Raw genomic sequence first — 19382 nt, 5'->3', positions numbered from 1 at the left:
GAAACCGAAATAAATGAATTCGGGAACAACGGTTCCACGAAGCGTTATGATCAGTGTAGCTGTGGGGATAATCTCTTCTCCTTCCTTTCTGGTGATTCGCTTGACATCGATCACTTTCTGATCGGAAAGCTCTTTCAGCAATTCGGTTTCGGTTATATCAATCACGTCTCTGCATGTAACCACGCATTTGCGTTGGTTTAAGGTGGGGTAAAAGATAATCTCTACAGGTGTGTTATCGATAAGTTTATTAATTTGGAGAAGCTTACCTACTGATTCCTCGTTCCTGGTGGTAAGTATATATTGAAGGTTCTTTTTTTCGTCTCTCTGTGGTTTGGCACTGTTGAAGTTTTTGATTGCCGACGTTATAGTCTTGCTGACTACGAAGGGGTTGAATGGGAGAGCCTTGTCTCCTGTAGCCCTCAAGAGCAGTATCTGCAGGTTGCCATTCGATGGGTCCGCCCAAAGCGGTGGCTTCGGTTGGCTTACCTTCATAGAGGTTTGTAGCCCGGCCTCTCGGAGGCCCTGAGCTAATGTTGATTGTCGGCTACACCTTAGGTATAGCCGGAGAAAAGATTTTTCTTTTGCAGAGCACTTTATGAATAATTGAATATTGGGCTAATCACTTGCGGATATGTACCAAGAAATTCGCACTATGTTTTTGAAAGCACTTATAAGAACCACCAATGTGCTCGAAAGGATGCGAGCGATTCACTATAAAATTTTCGTTTTAGAATTTTTCTTCACTTCACCGTCAGTATGCGGATATATTTTAAAATATTATTAATAATTATCACTACCAAAAACTAGTCACTATCACACAGCTTATGCCTTTCGAACGGCTTCCGCCGATCCAGAAAGGGGCGTGATGCCGAAAAAGCGCGCGCTTTTTCCGGCGAACCGGTGAGCACCGCCACCGCAGTGAACGTTTGCTGATATCCTCTTCTGCTAGCATCGGGTTGCGATGCTGAAAATCAAGTTGTATTTAGGATTAATCAAGCCTTCAGAAAGGCTGCTCTAAGCATTTGATTAGTTGTGCGAGAAAACTCCTATTTTTCCGTACTTCTTTACAAGGGCGCTAAAAACACGTCCGAATCGGTTGAATGTCAGTAGCACCTTGAATGTATTTTTCTTCTTCTTCTTTCTTTGTTTTTAAAAGGCTTTAAACTTTGCAGTTCATTCGCCTCTAGCCCAGTGAAGAGCAACAATAAAACCAGCCCAGAGGGGACTGGCGAAAGGGAAACCAACAAAATCACTCATCAGACCTGTCCGCTCGACTCTCGGTTAAAGAAGAAGGTAGGAAGGGATCCTATGCTTCATAAGATATTTAATATATGCTGTAAAGAAAAGTAAAAATTTACTGATCCGAGGACCAAAGCAGTAACGAAGCACAAGTGACCCAGCGAAAGGCGTGTTCCAAAGCCAAAAAACAAAAAGGCCCTTCTCAGGAGGATAGGAAGGAAAGGAGTGGAAAGGATTTGGGTGGGATTAGTGGAGTGGGAGGGGGTGGGAGTGGTATGGGAAGGAAAGAGGGGAGGAGTAGGTGTGGGGTGGTGTGAAATGAAATGAAATACAGTTTGAATAGATAATAAAATATAGTGGTTTTGAATTTAATGGTATATAGTAGAGCTGAAAAATGGAGAGGTTTATTTAATGAATTTATCCTCCTTGGTGAGTGTGGCTGTAGGAATAGGAAGTTGATTAAAGTATAATGTAATGGATAGAAGATAGATGTGGGTATGAAAGTATATATTATATTATTTGTTATTTATTATTATTGAATGCGTGTATATACATGTATGAATACCTTCCTTCCGACCCGTACATACATGTGTATACACACATAAACACGCATACATGACTATGAAGTGGCGAACTTTATATTTAGTATTTAGTATTTCGGTTTAGATTTTACCAAAGAAGTCGGTTTCATTCAGAAACGCAATTAAATTGGTTTCTTGGGTCTCGTCTCTACTGAGGATATCTCGGAGACTCTGACCTATGTTGTGTCGGACTCGAGCATCTTTGGTATGTTGACATTCAAGTAAAAGATGGCTAACGGAAACCGGAGCTTCGTTGCAAGCACATTGGGGTTTTTCGGCTCTGCAGAACAAGTGTTAGTGGGTGAAGTTAGTGTGCCCAATTCGAAGACGGGTAAGGACTTGCCTTTCCCTACTATTGAGACGGTCCTCCCAAGGGAGAGTGGAATTTTTAATTTTATGAAGATGAGTGGGACGGCTGTTTATCCAACCTATGTCCCAACTTTCACGGACTTGCTGTTTTACCCAGCGGACAATATCAGATGGAGGACAGGGCATGTCTGGGGGTTCCATTTTGCTGCCCTTGCCGGCCAGTATGTCGGCGGCTGTGTTTCCGCGGATTCCTGAGTGACCAGGAACTCAGCAGAAGGAGATGTTTTTATCTGAAGCAGCCTCTTCTGTTTGTATTATCCATGGGTGTTTGCTGTTTCCACTTAGAAGGTCATGGAGACAGCTAGCTGAGTCGGAAAATATTGTGGTAGGAAGGAAATCATGGGTGCATTCTTGGGTAGCTATTAAAAGAGCGAAAGCTTCCGTACTGAAGATGGAGCATTGCGGTGGAAGAGAAAAGCTACCTATGTATCTACTCTCAAAAATTCCACATCCAACTCCATCGGCATTGACTGAACCATCTGTATATACCTGGTGATTAATTTGAAAATTGGATGCAATGAGGTTATTGAAGCAAGCTTTGGTTTTTGGAGAAGGGTCTCCCGCTCGGACAGCCTTAAGAAGATCAAGGTTAATGTTCGGCGGTTTGACGTTCCAATTTCTTCCCGTAGAAGATGGCCGTTCACAAATATTGGGGAGGTCTTTGTTTGTGAGGTTGTTGAATAATGTTTTGGCCCTGCGTATTAGTGGGACATTGTGGTCACTGTCGGGAAGTGACAAGTGACGGATGGCTTTATTTGTGATGGCTTTTGTCGCCAGGTGTTTGAGGGGAAGTTGACCACTTTCAGCCATTACGGCAAGAGTGAGGCTAGTGGGAAAAGCTCCGATTGCAATCCTGACTGCTTTATTGTAAACTGGTTGAATGGTGTTTAATACACCGTCCCCTCCGCGGCTGAAGGTGCCTATTCCGTATAGGATTTTTGGGACCAACCAAACGTTTACAATATTCAGTAGTGTTTTTCTGTGACCAGAGGCTAGGTTGCCTGCAATAGCCTTGATGATGTTCAGCTTCATTCTGGTGGATATTTTGGTCTTTTGGGAATGTGGTAAGAAGTTGAGTTTCTTATCAAAAGTAACTCCTAGTATTTTCAATGTCCTCGTTGTGGGGATCGGGATTTTGTTAAGTTGAAGATAGGTTCTCCTACTGAGATGTTTTCCAATGTACATGTGCTTGGATTTTTCCGGGGAAATATTAAAACCTGTTTTTAGAGCCCAGTTTTGGATGGAGTCTAAGGTTTTTTGAAGCCTCTTTCTCTGATTTAAGCCGAAGCAGCTCGTAGAGATAAGAGTTATGTCATCTGCATAGACTATGATCTTTATGTGATCGGGAATTAGTTCGAAGATAGATTGCATAGCAATGTTGAAAAGGGTAGGTGAAAGTGCTGAGCCTTGGGGGAAACCGTTTTCAGGGATTTTTAAAGAAGACCTATGGTTGTTGATGATGGTTTTGAAAGACCGGTTTTCAAGGAAACTTTTTTGAAAGAGGCCTAACCTCCCACGAATCCCCCAGTTGAAAAGGCTTTTCAGCACTGGGTATCTCCATGCCCGATCGAAGGCCTTGGATAGGTCAAATGAAACGATATCTATGTTCTGTAATTTTTCAGTTGCGTCGTCTAGGATTTTTTCGATTGCTACGAGGCAATCTTCTGTACTTTTTCCCGGGCGGAATGCGAATTGTCTGGAATCAATCAGCTTATTTGACTCGAGAAAGGTCGTTAAGCGTCGATTTATTATTTTTTTCATGACTTTCCCAACACAACTTAGAAGAGTGATGGGGCGGAAATTGTCAAGAAGATGATTGTTCATGTCTGGTTTCGGGATACAGATCATTAAACCCTCTTTCCAGCAACTGGGGAGGGTTCCACTGTCCCAGACTTTGTTGAGGAGCTTCAGAAGTGCTTTTTTCCCGAGATGGGGTAGATTCTTAAGCATAGGGTAGCTGATGTCATCAGGTCCTGTGGATCCTTGTTTGACTTTGTTCAGTACCCATTCGAGCTCTTTGAGGGAGAGGTTTTTGTTGAAGTCAAATTCCACATCGGTATGAAAATCGATGGGAATTCTTTCGCATTCCGTTTTGTGGGTTAGAAAGGTTTGGTCGTAGTTTTGATTGGAGGAGGCGGAAGCAAAGAAATCTCCAAACGCCTCGGCGATGATTTTCCGGTCATTGGTGTATTGACCGTTAATTAGAAGATTATATTCTTTGCTTCTTTTCTTTCCATGAAGCCTGCCAATCTTACTCCATAACTCCTTTGTTGACGCGTTGGGATTAATTTCGCTGACGAATTTAACCCAACTGTTGTGCTTGGCTGTGTTGATAGCAGTCTTAGCTTCTTTGCGAGCCCTTTGGAACTCTGCAAGCAGAGTAGGTCTCAGTGGGCTGTCCGGATGGGCCTTTCTTAATTTGCGTAGGGCCTTACGTCGACCTTTGATCGCTGCCTTCAGCTCAGGTGACCACCATGGGACACATTTCCTGCCAGGGATGCCACTGGTTCTGGGGATGTGCACCATTGCAACTTCTAGGACAACTTTGGAGAATTCCTCGGCTGTCCAATCTCGTTTAGCGGAGAGGCGGTTTTCAATGTCAAACTGATAGCCAGCCCAGTCAGCGTATTCAAATTTCCATCTTGGCCTTGTTGAAAACTCTGGAGAAGTTTGGCCGAAGGAGGTGAAGATTGGGAAATGATCGCTTCCGCAAGTATCATCGTGGATGTTCCAAGAAAGTTTTGAAGATAGTTTGTCTGATACTATAGTGAGATCGATGGCTGAAGTAGTACCAGAATAATGGGTTCTGGTGTGTTGGCCGTTGTTAAGAAGAAGAAGAGAATGGTCGGATATGAAATCCTCAATGATGGATCCTTTTCGATCGAGGTATGCACCTCCCCAGGCGTATGAGTGGGCGTTGAAATCACCCATAAGCATGATTGGGGCGGGAAGTTGGGCGAACAGATGGTCCAGTTGTCCGCGTAGAGTGTTCGGATCGGAATCATTAGTGATGTAGATGCTAACGACGGTGATTGGAAAGGGGTGTTTAATGCGCACTACCACTGCCTGAAGATCAGTGGTAATGGGAAGAAGATCATGTGGAGTGCCATCTTTGATTGCGATTGCAACTCCGTTTTTTGAGGGGTTGGGACCCTCTTTGAAATATGTGATATATTTTGAGATGAAGTGTTTATCGAAGTTGTTTGGAGTCATAGTTTCTTGAAGGGCTATGACTGTGGGATTAGAGTTTGAAATAAGCATTTTCAGTTCTAGAATATTTCGTCGGATACTTCTGATGTTCCATTGTATCCCGAATTTCTGTGTTGGAGTGAATGTGTTGGTGTTTTTAACTCTAATTCCTAAGTCTTAATTGTGTGTATGTTTGAACTATTCAAAGAGAATTAGTTCGATGATCCTTTACCCTTGGAAAGAGAAGCTTTCTTTGAGGTATTGGTGTTGTTTTTGTTTGGTGTAGAAGTCTTTGGAGTGTTTGTTGTGTTTGTATTGTTTTTTGTTGAATGTGCGTTGCTGTTGTTGTTATTGTTGTTTTTTGTTTGATGTGTGTTGTTGTTGTTGTTGTTGTTTTCTGTTGGGGTTGTATTGTTATTTGTTGTTGGTGTCTGTCTTTGTTCATTCTTAGTTCTTTTCTTGTCCTTGTTTGTTTGGGTCTCATCTTCAGATTTTTTATCTGACTCTGAGGATGATCCTTTAGTTATTTTGCTTTCGTTCTTGTTTTTGTTTGGAACATCAGACGTATCCATAGAAATGACTGATTCGCTTTCGGATTCAGTTGATGAACTACCAGTTGTTGAATCTGTCATGGTTGTATCGAATGTAGTGTCAATTGGGGGGGTGCTTTCGCGACTAGAAGTGGCCGAAGCGGCCGAGGCGCAGTTACATTTGCAGCTACATGTGGGTGCTGGCTTTTGCAAGTTGGTGAGTCTGTTTTGCAGAACACTTGCGAATGAAGAGCCATTGTTTTGAAGTTGGAACTGTTCCTTTGCCTCTTTGTGTGAAATTCCATTATCGATTCTGATTCTGGTAATTTTATTTTCATTTTGCCATACGGGACAATTCCTACTGGAAGAGGAGTGGTTCCCTTGGCAGTTGACACAAAAAGCTGAAGCATTGCATACTTTGTTTGCTTCTGTTTGTTGTTCCGGGTGTTCTTGGCCGCAGTTTCTGCAAAGCGGATTTTCGCGCTTGCATCGCTTGTTCGTATGTCCAAATTTGTAACACTTGTAGCATTGCATGGGATTGGGATAAAAATTTCTAGTCCCGACTCGAATGAACCCGAAATAAATGAAATCGGGAACAACCGTTCCACGAATGGTCAAAATTAGAGTTGCCGTTGGCACAACAATGTTGTTGTCCTTTCTGGTGATGCGTTTTACGCCGATCACACCTTGAGCGGTGAGTTCTTTCACCAGTTCGGATTCAGGAAGGTCGATAACTTCGCGGCAGGTAACAACGCATTTGCGTTGGTTTAGTGTTGGATGGAAGATCACTTCTACAGGGGTATTGTCGATCAGTTTGGTAATAGAAAGTAACTTACCGACTGTATCCTCGTCCCTAGTTGTCAAGATGTACTGTAGTTTCTTTTGGTCATCTCGCTGCGGTTTTGCGCTGTTAAATTTTTTTACCGTTTCCTTGATTGTGTTGCTAACGGTAAAGGGGTTTGTTGGAAGCACCTTGTCTCCTGTAGCTCTCAGAAGCAGTATCTGCAGATTACCGTTCGAGGGGTCCGCCCATAGTGGAGCGGTGGCTTCGGTGGGCCTTCCCTCATAGAAATTTGTAGCCCGGCCTCCCGGAGGCCCGGAGCTACTTGAAGCCATGCTTCTGCTTGACTATACCTAGGTTATAGTCAGCAGGTACGAATATCAAATCACTGAAATTCCTTATTGGGGGATTTTCACTAAGGGGTATTTTCCCAGAAAATTACACTTTGTTCTAATAAAGCACTTTGAAAAGCCACCAATAGCTGCGGAAAAATTGCAAATCACACTTAATGTAATAATTGCTTCCGTCACTTCACTTGTTAGTATGCGTGTTTTTCTTTTTAGATTTTATTTAATTATAAAGATTCACTACACTACAATAAAACTGGCAACACTGCCCGAAAGAAAAAAGGGGGCGTGGCGTCGGAGACGCCGAAAAAGCGCGCGCTTTTTCCGGCAAGCCGGTGAGCGCCCGCTCTCCACGGTCGAAGCGAGCTATTGCCTTTTCCCGCTCTCCTTCTGTTGTCACCTTTAAACTATCTTCTTAAACTTTATCTCCTTCCACAATCGCCAGGGGGAACGTCCCAGTCCGCTGTCCAGAAACGCCAAAACTCCGAGCTGCTGAAAGAAAAATCGACCTTCTCGGTCGGAGGTTAAAATCAGTATGTTGTATTTTTTTGCCATCGCTGCCTTTTAACGCTCATTCGTTCGTCTCGTTAGACTCGCCCCTTTGGCTGAGTCTGTCGTTTTGTCTCTATCCTGTGAGCGTGTACCGCTAAAGTACAAAACGCGTGCTGATGACCACCTATGCATTCCCTATCACAGCCATCATTTTGATTGTACGATATGTGCATACGCCAAAAGATGCCCGGCGTTGAACATTTAATAAGTACAAAGCCTTCAGAAAAAAATTAAAAATCAACTAAAAGATAGTGAGAAAAAAATGAGAAAGTGTGTAAAAATATATATTTAACAAAAAGTGTCCCCTTTGTATAGTCCTACGTCACTCCGGTTATGTCCACGACATTACCCACCCGTCTTTTTTATTGTAGAATCAATTGTCGATAATTGATTGGTGATTCATTCTTGCACTCGCAGAACAATACACTAGCCCTATCGTATGTCGCAATTTATTTCATTGAAAATTTACCTTGAGCGCTATTCCGGTGGCCTTTTTCGCAATTGACATAGACTCAGCTACGGTCGATTATATACTCGTTGCACCAGTACCATTATTCCACATCTTATAACTATATCAATATATCTTTGGCACCGTATGGAAACAAAAACAATGACAATATTTGCAAGTATCAAATATCATGCTATCTGTTATTTATTATGTTATGTATTGCCTCAGTGGAATCGCACCTCTAGGCATCGTTCGTATAACGTAAAGCAAGCGCCAAACAAGCGTTCGCTATAGCATGCATACAGAGCCGTACATTGATGGCTTAAATCTACTAGGAATATAAACACTTCTCATCATGTTGCGCTATTCTCAAAAGAAACCCTTCTGTTAATATTACTGGCCTTTAAAATGCATTTCTTTCTAATGCTCAAGATAAACGCAGCTGTCATCATTAGTGGAGAAAGTATTGCTACTGGCGAGCGAAACCAAATCACATACAAAATTCCAGAACGACATTTACTTTCATGGTGACTAAATAAACGCACTGTCATACAAATAAAGCATACATTTCCGCATAATTCAAGAACTAATCAAGCAAACTGAACCAAATTTGGTGTTCGCGCCACGTGTAGCGAGCGCTTACGTGTTCTGACATGTCAGGACAAATAAATTGAAATCCTCCATTTTGTCAGCAACACAAGTTTTCCATTCACTACCCGAAGCAATTGCTCTCCATTCCATTCCATCGCATCACCTAGTCACGTGCGAGAGCGAGATGAATGTAGCAGCAACATAACAACGAACAGCACTCGATCGAGCCGAGCGAAGCCGACAGGACAAAAACCCCACCAACTTTCTGACAAATGCAAAGGGAACGCAGAACAGATCATCCATCTTTGCCAGTTTTTTCCTTACCATCAACGTGGAAGTGACTTACCAAGTGATGCGTAATTAGTGAAATAAAGAGAAAATTTGGACTATAACCTCTTGTGTTTTTAACTTCCACAGTGTGCTTAGCCAGAACCATTCCAACCGCAGTTAGCCCGGTTTATGCGCTAACATTTGGCATGTGGAGGTTCCAGGGAGCAACAAACATTTCTAAGGTGGTTCAACACTCCTCCTCCTTTCTGACACCACCCCCCCTACTGCTGCCATAGAAAAGAACTGCATAACTCGAGAACTAATCAAGCAAATGAAACCAAATTAAGCATATGATGGTTTTAAGGTGCAACAAATGTTTCTATGATGGTTAGGGACTGCTATATAAATGAAACACAAATTTCAGCATTACCCGAGAATTAATCAAGCACATGAAACCAAATTTGGCATGTGGAGGTTTTAGGGTGCAATAAATGTTTTTACGGTGGTTAGATACTCCTCCCTCTTCTCTAAGGGAAGGGCTGCCATACAAATGACACACAAATTTCTGAATTACTCGAGAATTAATCATGCTAATCGAGCAAAATTTGGCATGTGAAAGTTTTACGGGGCACGGAACGTTTCGATGGTGAATACACTCATTTCCCCCTCTCTAAGGAGGGCTGTCATACAAACGAAACACAAACTTCTACATAACTCGAGAACTAATCAAGCACAATTTGGGATGTGAGGATTTTTGGGTATGAGAAATGTTTCTATAATGGTATAACACCCCTCCCTCCTCTGGAATGGAGAGCGGGTACCATAAAAATGTCACACATATTTCAACCAAACATGACAATTGAAAATTTTCGGAAAACTCTGAAGGAAAAAGGGAAAATTCGGAAAATTAAATTCCCATATGTTCTACAATTACATAGTGACAAGTGCTGTTAGTCCATTTGATGTTGGCGCTAGCGAAATTGATCTTTGTTCGAAACTGGAAATAGATTTTAATGTGATGAAACGCACTCCTATATCTTCTTCTATCTATACCAAAAAGAAAAGGATCACCGGATGTGTTGATAAGAGCAGAACTCGAGGAAGGAATTGTCCGATTTTGGGCTGTCTTTATTCTATCATATTTTCTGTATAAAACGTTTATTCCATGTAACGGAGAAACATGTTATTTGCAAGTGGTTGAAAAATCTTGAACGAGAATTGTGTCTGAAAATAATCTGATATTATAATGATGAGTTTTGTTAGAAATACTAGGAATTTTATAATAAAAGGTAAATTCAACGGGGTCGAATAGAAGATCAATCAATGAACAGTTCTATGATTGGACACATGAACTTGCTCATAGTAAGAAAACGTGAATGTTTGAAGGTATTCATAACAAGAAACAAAGAGAGACGAAGTTTGCCGGGTCAGCTAGTATATATATAAATGGATTTCTGTCTGTCTGATTATTATGGACTCGGAAACTACTGAACCGATCTACGTAAAAAAATGTATTTAGGGGTTTTTAGGGCCGTGGAAGGTTTTTACGATAGTTCGAGACCCCACTCTCTAGGAGGGGGGGGGGGGGGGTGGCTGCCATACCAATGAAGCACAAATTTCAGCATAACTCCAGAATTAATCAAGCAAACGAACCCAAATTCGGCGTGTGGACGTTTTAGGGTGCAATAAATGTTTTTGACGCAGGATAAGGTTTTTCGGGAAAATATTGGGGTACAAATTGAAAGTCGAAAATCGAGCACATCGTGAAAATTGTCCAATTTCAAATGCTTATTGCTCAGTCATTTCATGATGGATTGATGAAATTTTCCATCAATCGATTTCGGCACTCTGTAACATTTTTTTTATATTGAATACAATAATATTAGGCTGTCAAAAAAGTCCTGCGGTATTTCCGCGAGGTGTCGTTGTAAGCGCGTAGTTCTAGTTGTATTCATTGTATCGAGTCATACTATAGCTTGTTGGAAAGGTATTTTTGCGCGCTATAATATAGTACTTGACAGTGTTTTGTTTGGTTAAGTCGTTCGTGAGTTATAGTGTCGCAAATATGGAGCAAAATAAAGAGAAAATCCGACATATTTTACAGTACTACTATGACAAAGGCAAACATGCATCTCAAGCTGCCAATAAAATTTGTGCAGTTTATGGACCCGATACAGTTTCCATTTCCACCGCACAACGATGGTTTCAACGTTTTCGTTCTGGTGTAGAGGTCGTCGAAGATGCGCCACGCTCCGGAAGGCCTGTCGTCGAAAATCGAAAAAATCGCTGAATTAGCCGAGAAAGACCGGCATAGTAGCAGCCGTAGCATCGGCCAAGTGCTGGGGATAAGTCATCAAACCGTTATTAACCATTTGAAGAAGCTTGGATTCACAAAGAAGCTCGATGTATGGGTGCCACACACGTTAACGCAAAAAAACATCTTTAACCGTATCGACGCATGTGAATCGCAACAAAATCGACCCGTTTCTGAAGCGGATGGTGACTGGCGATGAAAAGTGGGTCACTTACGACAACGTGAAGCGCAAACGGTCGTGGTCGAAGCCCGCTAAAGCGGCTCAGACGGTGGCCAAGCCCTCATTAACGGCCAGGAAGGTTCTGCTGTGTGTTTGGTGGGATTGTCAAGGAATAATCTATTATGAGCTGCTTCCCTATGGCCAAACGCTCAATTCTGACCTGTACTGCCAACAACTGGACCGTTTGAAGGTAGCACTCATGAATAAGAGGCCATCTTTGATAAACAGAGGCCGCAATGTCTTCCATCAGGACAACGCCAGGCCACACACTTCTTTGGTGACGCGCCAGAAGCTCCGGGAGCTCGGATGGGAGGTTCTTTTGCATCCGCCGTATAGTCCAGACCTTGCACCAAGTAATTACCACCTGTTTTTGTCCATGGCGAACGAGCTAGGTAGTCAGAAGTTAGCCACAAAAGAGGCCTGTGAAAATTGGCTATCCGAGTTTTTTGCCAATAACGAAGCGAGCTTCTATAACAGGAGTATTATGAAGTTGGCATCTCGTTGGGAACAAGCCATCGAACAAAACGGCGCATATTTGACTTAAAACAGATGATTGTAACTAATTTTGTGAACAAATGAAAATTCAAAAAAAATACCGCAGGACTTTTTTGACAGTCTAATATATGTCATGAAACTAACTATCGAACAATTGAAAAATCTCAACCCCTATCCTATCGGAAATATTCACTCCTAATTGGTCGAAATTGACGACACATGCGGCGGTTCCCTAACAGAAACATCAAAACCAAGCTGCATGGGGGAAATCGGCATTGCAAATACATGAAAGTAGGGGGAGCGTTTGTTCCCACCGAAATGTGTTCGCTAATAGAGACATCGAAACCAAGATGCCCGAGGGAAATCGGCATTGAAAATATATGCAAGTCAGGGGCATTCTTATTTTGCAAGTAGGGTGAGTGATACAATTAATTCTAGCAATTAAAATTTAAATTTTGAACTTTAATGTTGGTTGCTTCGTGAAATGTCCAATCGTGTGTATTGTGAAGAATTTAGCACAAGTGTAAGTATAAAATTGTATATGGTAGCAGTTGTGTTAAAAATGACTTGATATATGAAACGATTTATTTCAATTTTCATAAATAAAAACCAAAGTGTGTTCTCGCTCGAGAACGGGTCGTTCGGTTTAAGCTGTCTGTTTTGTTATGTTCATTTTCACCCAAGGAAAGTTTATACGGCGAGAAAAATTGGAAAAGTGAAGAAATATTAGAAAAAGTGATTTCCCATATTCTCTACAAATAGCATAGTATAGGTGTTGTTAGTCCAATTAAAATTCGCATCGTGTTGAATAAACACTCAGAAACTAGAATTATAAAAGAAAATTACCTTTTCCATTTCAAATATGTTTCTCTATATTAAAGTAACAAGTTTTTACTGATGTGAAAAATTGATAATTGTGTTCGGTATTGATATTTAATTATATGAAATGTGTTTTTTTCTTTATTTCATCCATTTATAACACAGGGAGCATCTCGTCTAGGATCACAGAGGGTGGTTTTCATCATATCTCGTTCCACTTCAGCATCTTTTATCTGATACGCGCCATCCAACGACTGTTTACCATACTTCAGTCATCATCACTCGGTAAACACTGGTGGAGTGAACAAACAATACCGAACAACCAAACAAAACGGCCCTCTTCAGGGCCACCGAATCATTATCAAAAAGTTTACCGATGTTATTTTTCCAACATATCCAAGATAGCCTAACGGAATCCTACGTCAACGATGCGGTCGTGTCTCGAACACAACCCTCCTGTGACTTTTTCAATTGTTCGATAGTTAATTTTATGACATATATGATTTTATTCAATGTAAAAAAATGTTATGGAGTGCTGACCTCGATTGATGCAAAAATCTCATCAATCTATCATGAAATGACTGAGCAATAAAGGTGCTGCCCCACGGCGCATGAAATTGTGTATATAGTTCTCTATAACATAGACGTGATGGTCATAGTTCTATAAGATTCCGGAAACAATTTTTGGAAAGTTTGAGCTAAGACGTGATAGAACCTATGTAGTAGAAAACTATCGTTTAGTACTATGACCTAGAGTTTTTTGGTGTACAAACGAGTCATTTTTGTTTTTCTGTATTGTTTGGTTGACAGCCATAAATAATTCACTCTATTTTTGTGAGTGTCATCACAGAAATACTTTTATCAGAACATAAACATGGACATAAATCTTAAACAGAAGAAGAAAAAAATCGCGGTTGTTCTGACATACATATTCTCAAAAGACAAACTCAGAAAACCCGCAGATTATTATTTGGTTTTGATCCACATGGTGTGATGACTCTCGGAATAGGAGATTAAACTTCTGCACCTGTAGTTGAAGTGGGAGGCTGATGCCCCTTTGGTTCCGACGAGTCGTTCACGTCCTCCTCATTCTGATAATCATTGTTTCTGGGTGTATCATTCTGAAACAGAAACAAGCTTTTTAGGTTTTTTTTTAGGTTGGAAAGATCATTGATTCAGGGGAGTTTTAAAGACTTTTGAAAAGTCATGATAAGTAATAATGTGCTATTGGTAACATCAATGATTGCTCTTTCAGCACTAAAACAGTTCAAACAAAACACTTCAATTTAATCACTGTGAAACTGATGTTCCGAGAAGAACTTGAAAGCTATTTGAATATTTCTTTTGATATTATATAGGTTGCTATCGATTCTGTCCTAGTAATGGTTTACAGATTTTTTTATCTCAAAACAAAAAATCTTGCTACGACATCATATTGATCGACTGATGCTGTACAAATAAACGAGTTAACATTTAAAAAACTCAAAATGATAACTCATTTTTCCAACAAACTGAGCACTCAATTGGATATCTGTTGAGCACAAAATAAATAGTCTTCTTGGTATTGTCATATGCTACCTAATTGAAAATCGAAAATTCTCAACACGTTCTATGTTTAAATTCAAAATAAAGTTATTTACCCTACTCACTAGTGAGTCAAATTCTCCCGATCCCGATTTTTCTCTGACGAGAAACTGTAATGGAGAATAATATATCCATTTGGATATATACAACTCGCTGCCACCAGCACCGCTCTTTCCACCTTTGCGTACTTTAGTACACTCTCCTAAAATCAATTAAGGTCATTGAACATTAAAAAAAAGTAATTAATTTTATATATTTTAATAATGATTTTACCTGAAAACTGCGCCTTTAAACCGTTGATGGTTTTTCTGACCGTCTCTTCGTCAGTCCCCAGCTCGGCAGCTCTGACATCCCGGGGTTTTTTGTGCCCCTTTGCGCAAACGGTCGGGGGTTGTAGGATCCAAAAGAACGGGATGCTGCTCCCACAATTCAACCTGCTCCCGGTCCATCACCAAAACGCGCAAAATTAATAATATGTTGTCAGAACGAATGCCAAAGCGCGAAAGAAAGTTGGTCAAAGACACGATTCGTTTAACTCCCATGTGTATTCTGATCATGATCGCTTCTGTTTCCATTTCCTCGAACATCAACATTTTGGCCGGGTTTCACATGCGAAGCACTTCGACGAAATATTCCACCGTCTTGTGTTTTCACTTCACATGATCTGTCTGGAAGTTGCCTAAGTAGCTAGCTTCCAGTCCGATATAATATCTGGTCGACGCTGCACGAATACATTGTCTCCAACTCGCAATTTTGGTAATTCCTTGGAACGCTTGTCATAACTTGCTTTGGTCACTTGTCTCTTCTCTGTAATACGTTGTTTCACTGCTGCAGACTTTGGAGGTTGTAATTTATTTGTGATCCGAGGTATTTCGTTTCGCGTGTCCCTCGAAAACAAGCGTTGGTTTGGACTGGATCCAATTGCATTGGGAGTATTTCGATGTTGTAATAGGGCTTTCCAGAAATCAATGCCACTTTTTGAGCATTTTCGATACAATTGCTTCAAAGATTTGATGGCTGACTCGGATTTACCATTTCCTTAGGCATGGTACGGTGCTGACGTGACGTGTTCAAAACCCCAAAACTTCCCCAAATCACACCATTCCTCATTAGTAAACTGTGGACCATTGTCCGTAACGATAATCTCGGGTACTCCATGCCTAGCAAAATGACGCTTGCAAGTTTGGATGATCGTTGGTGTTTTTGTATCGTTCAGGAAATCTACTTCAATGAAATCAGAAAAACTATCCGCCATGACCATCATGTGAAACTTTTTTCCGTCCTTCTTCACTTCGCCGAGATCGATATTTACACGTTGAAAAGGAAAATCAGTTATCTGATGTGTACTCATAGGTACTCTTGCTTGACTAGCGCTTAACGTCATGTATACTTCACAATTCCGTACAAAGTTCGTAATATGCTCTGCCATTCCTGGCCAATACATCGATTCACGTGCCGCCCGAATGGTGTAATCTACTCCCAAGTGTGCTGTATGAAGTTTTTCGATAAACTGCTGTCGAAGGCTTCTTGGTATCAATATACGGTCTGATTTGAAGATCAGTCCTTGTTGTACTGAAAGCTCGCTTTTGATAGCATTATACCACAGTACATCATCGTCCAATTCCTCCTTCCAATCGGACCATCCGTTCATCAGGATGTGTACAAGTTTGGCAAGTGTCTGATCCGTTTTCGTAGCTTCGGCAATAAGCCTGAACCGACATGTTTATATATTCGAAGATATTGACATGTGCTACTTCTGCAAATGCCGCATTTACTTTTTCCATCGCAAAAATTTCAACATTTGATTCGTTGGACGTTGGACGAATCTGTAGCCGTTCTTGACAATAGGTCAGCAATATGCATCTCTACACCTTTCTTGTATTTCACCGTGATATCGTAGCGTTGAAGTGTCATCCTTATGCGTTGTAATCTCAGCGGAATTGGTTTCCCAAATATGTCTTCTCGTGGCTTATGATCGGATTCTATTAGTACTTGACGTCCCGTTACACAACCCACGCCATACATGCTTGCGTCACATTGTATAAAGGGTGTGTCACATCAAATTGCATCATGGAAAAAACGCTGTAGAAATTTAATTTTTAGGAATTACATCTTCAGCTTTCGCTTATAATCAGATAAGAGTGTATAGATCACGTTGGCCATGCTTCACTGTCAATTTTTCGTAAATTTGGAAAAATGTCGTCGAACGAAAAAGAACGTCGTGAATTAATCCTGTGCACTCATTTCGAGAATCCGGAGTTGTCACATCGGGACATCGGTAAGATGCTGGGAATCGTCCAATCTACGGTCAGCAGAGTACTAAAACGATACTTCGAGAACCTAACCATCGACCGGAAGGTGAAGAACGGCAAAAATGGATGCTCCGTCAGTGAAAAAGATCACAAGCGCGTAGTTAAGCAGTTTAGACGTGATCCGAGAAGTTCGGTCCGGGATGTCGCCAATAAGCTGAATTTGTCAAGTTCATTCATCCAGCGGACCAAGCAGCGGGAGGGCCTGCATACATACAAGGTTCAGAAGGCTCCTAACCGCGACGAAAGGCAAAACATGGTGGGGAAGACGCGAGCCCGGAAGCTGTACACCGAAATGCTGACGAAGCCGCATTGCCTGGTAATGGACGACGAAACCTACGTCAAAGCGGACTTTCGTCAGCTGCCGGGCCTGTTGTTCTTCTCCGCAGAGGACAAATTCAGCGTTCCGGAGGAGATTCGCAAGCAGAAACTATCCAAGTTTGCCAAAAAGTACATGGTGTGGCGAGCGATCTGCTCTTGCGGAAAGCGGAGCGCCCCCTTCGTGATGACCGGCACGGTAAACGGGCAGGTTTATCTTAAGGAGTGCCTACAGAAGCGCTTACTACCACTATTGAAGTAGCACGAGGGCCCGACCATCTTCTGGTCGGATCTCGCTTCGTGCCACTATTCAAAGGACGTGTTGGAGTGGTACGAAGCCAACGGGGTCACCTTCGTGCCAAAGGAAATGAAACCGCCCAACGCGCCAGAGCTTCGCCCAATAGAGAAATATTGGGCGATTATGAAGCAGGCCCTCCGGAAGAATCCAAAAGTTGTCAAATCGGAGGCGGACTTCAAGGGAAAATGGATTTCTGTTCAAAAAAAACTACAACCTGACGTTGTACAGAACCTTAGGGGTAAAGAGGAAGGTGCGAGCATACGGGCTTGAGCTCGAAGTATGAATAAAAAGAAAATGCCAAAAGTTGTTTAATAGTTTTTATTTTACTGTCTAAAATTTTCAAAAGGATCGGTCTACTGTGCGAATTTCTACAGCGTTTTTTTCGTGATGCAATTTGATGTGACACACCCTTTAGTCAAGCTCTCAGTGACATCATAATATTGTAGCACCGGCACCTGTGTTGCTAAGCATTTAATAATCTGAAAAGCTTTATCTGCTTCTTCCTGCCATACGAGTTCACTGTTGTTTTTAGTTAATTTGCGCAAAGGAGCACTGATGTCAGCTAACCTCGGTAGAAACTTTCCCAAATATGTGCTTAATCCCAGGAACGTCATTAACTCCTTCTTATTTTTTGGAGTTGCTATATTCAGCACAGCTGAAATCTTCGCAGGGTCTGGTTTCACTCCGTTATCCGTCAGCATGTGACCAAAAAACGGTACGGAAGACAGTGCTATCTTCATTTTATCACGATTTATTTTCAATCCTCGTTCTCTAAATCGCTGAAATGTTGCTTCTAGATTTCGATTATGGTCTAACATGGCTTGTTCAACAGTATCGCCACATCCATACACGACAACGTCATCCGCAAGGCACCTGATACCTTTGAGTCCCGATATTAGCTGCTGCTGCGCCTTCTGGTATATTTCCGGCGCACATGATACTCCGAATGGCATTCTTTTCCATCTGTATACTCCCATTGGTGTCGAAAAAGCTGTCAGATCCGCGCTCTTTTCGTCTAATCTCAACTGCCAAAATCCATTCTTGGCATCTAACACCGAGAGAACTTTAGCCTTCGCAAAATAAGGCAGCATTTCCTCCACTGTCGGAATCTGATGATTCGCGCGTCTAATCGCTTGATTTAGTTCTGAAGGATCCAGACACAGTCGAAGCTTATTTCCTCTTTTCACCAACACCAAATTGCTTATCCACTCCATGTGTCTGTTTACTGGTTCGATGATCTTTTTTCGTTCCAGTTCTCCAATTTTCATTTTCAGCTCCGGCCAATGGAATCCGACGCGGTTTCTGCTGCACTGCTGCAACGGAAGGATCGATTTCAATTTTAAACGTTCCTTGCAACAAGCCTTCGCCCTCAAAAACATCCGCGTACGTACTTAATATGTGTTCACATTCTATTTTCAGAATGCTGACATTGTAGATGTCCTGGATCTTGATGATTCCTAGATCGATTGCAGCTTTCGATGACAACAGTGGGGGTCGTTTCTCTTTCACCACTATGAATGGCAGTCTTATGATTCGGTCCTCCAGTTGCACATCGAGATCCACTTTACCCTTCGGAATAATTATATTTCCCGAATAGCATCGCAGTTTTACATTCGTATCATACAGCTGACTTCCAGTTTCGAGACGATTGAAATCTTGGTAGCTCAGCACATTCACCCTAGCTCCAGTATCCACTTGGATGTTCAATATTCTCAATCGACGTTCTTTGCCTCGTATTTTCAATTTTACCATTATTTTGTCCGAATCCTTGCAGCCATTCTTATCTACTTTCGCAATATCGACATATTCGCATTGTTCTTCGTCATCCGAATCCGTCGAGCTCGATACGTTGTCTTGCAGTTGCCGAACGTGTCTTCCAGAGGGTGTTTTCTTCTTTTGCTTCAATCTACACATTCTCTTGAAGTGCTTCATTTTTCCACGAGATAGACATTTCTTTCTGTATGCGGGACATCTCTCTTTCTCCCTTGGATGATTTCCCCCGCAATAAAAACAAGGCTTCTCCAGATTCTTAGTTGTGGTCACTCTGAACGTTTCATTTGAATTTGCTTTACTTGATGACATATGTTTATATTTAGAGATCTTCAATTTGCTGGTGTTCTTGAACATT

The 19382-nt window shown here is 41.6% G+C and overlaps 1 protein-coding gene across 1 annotated transcript; it reads right to left on the bottom strand.

The window, feature by feature from the left end:
* Positions 1-803: 803 nt before the first annotated feature.
* LOC129774441 (uncharacterized protein K02A2.6-like) lies at positions 804-19168 on the bottom strand. Its single transcript, XM_055778180.1, has 5 exons — positions 18632-19168; positions 17822-18567; positions 15430-16038; positions 6745-6851; positions 804-964 (listed from the first exon to the last, which is right to left on the bottom strand). The coding sequence occupies exons 1-5, from the start codon at positions 19166-19168 to the stop codon at positions 804-806; spliced, it is 2160 nt and encodes a 719-aa protein (XP_055634155.1).
* Positions 19169-19382: the final 214 nt, after the last annotated feature.

The sequence above is a fragment of the Toxorhynchites rutilus genome, chromosome 3 (assembly GCF_029784135.1).
Source record: "Toxorhynchites rutilus septentrionalis strain SRP chromosome 3, ASM2978413v1, whole genome shotgun sequence".
Classification (NCBI taxonomy): Eukaryota; Metazoa; Arthropoda; class Insecta; order Diptera; family Culicidae; genus Toxorhynchites; species Toxorhynchites rutilus.
The sequence above is the reverse complement of the archived record's forward strand: the minus strand, read 5'-3'. Positions and strand labels throughout refer to the sequence as shown.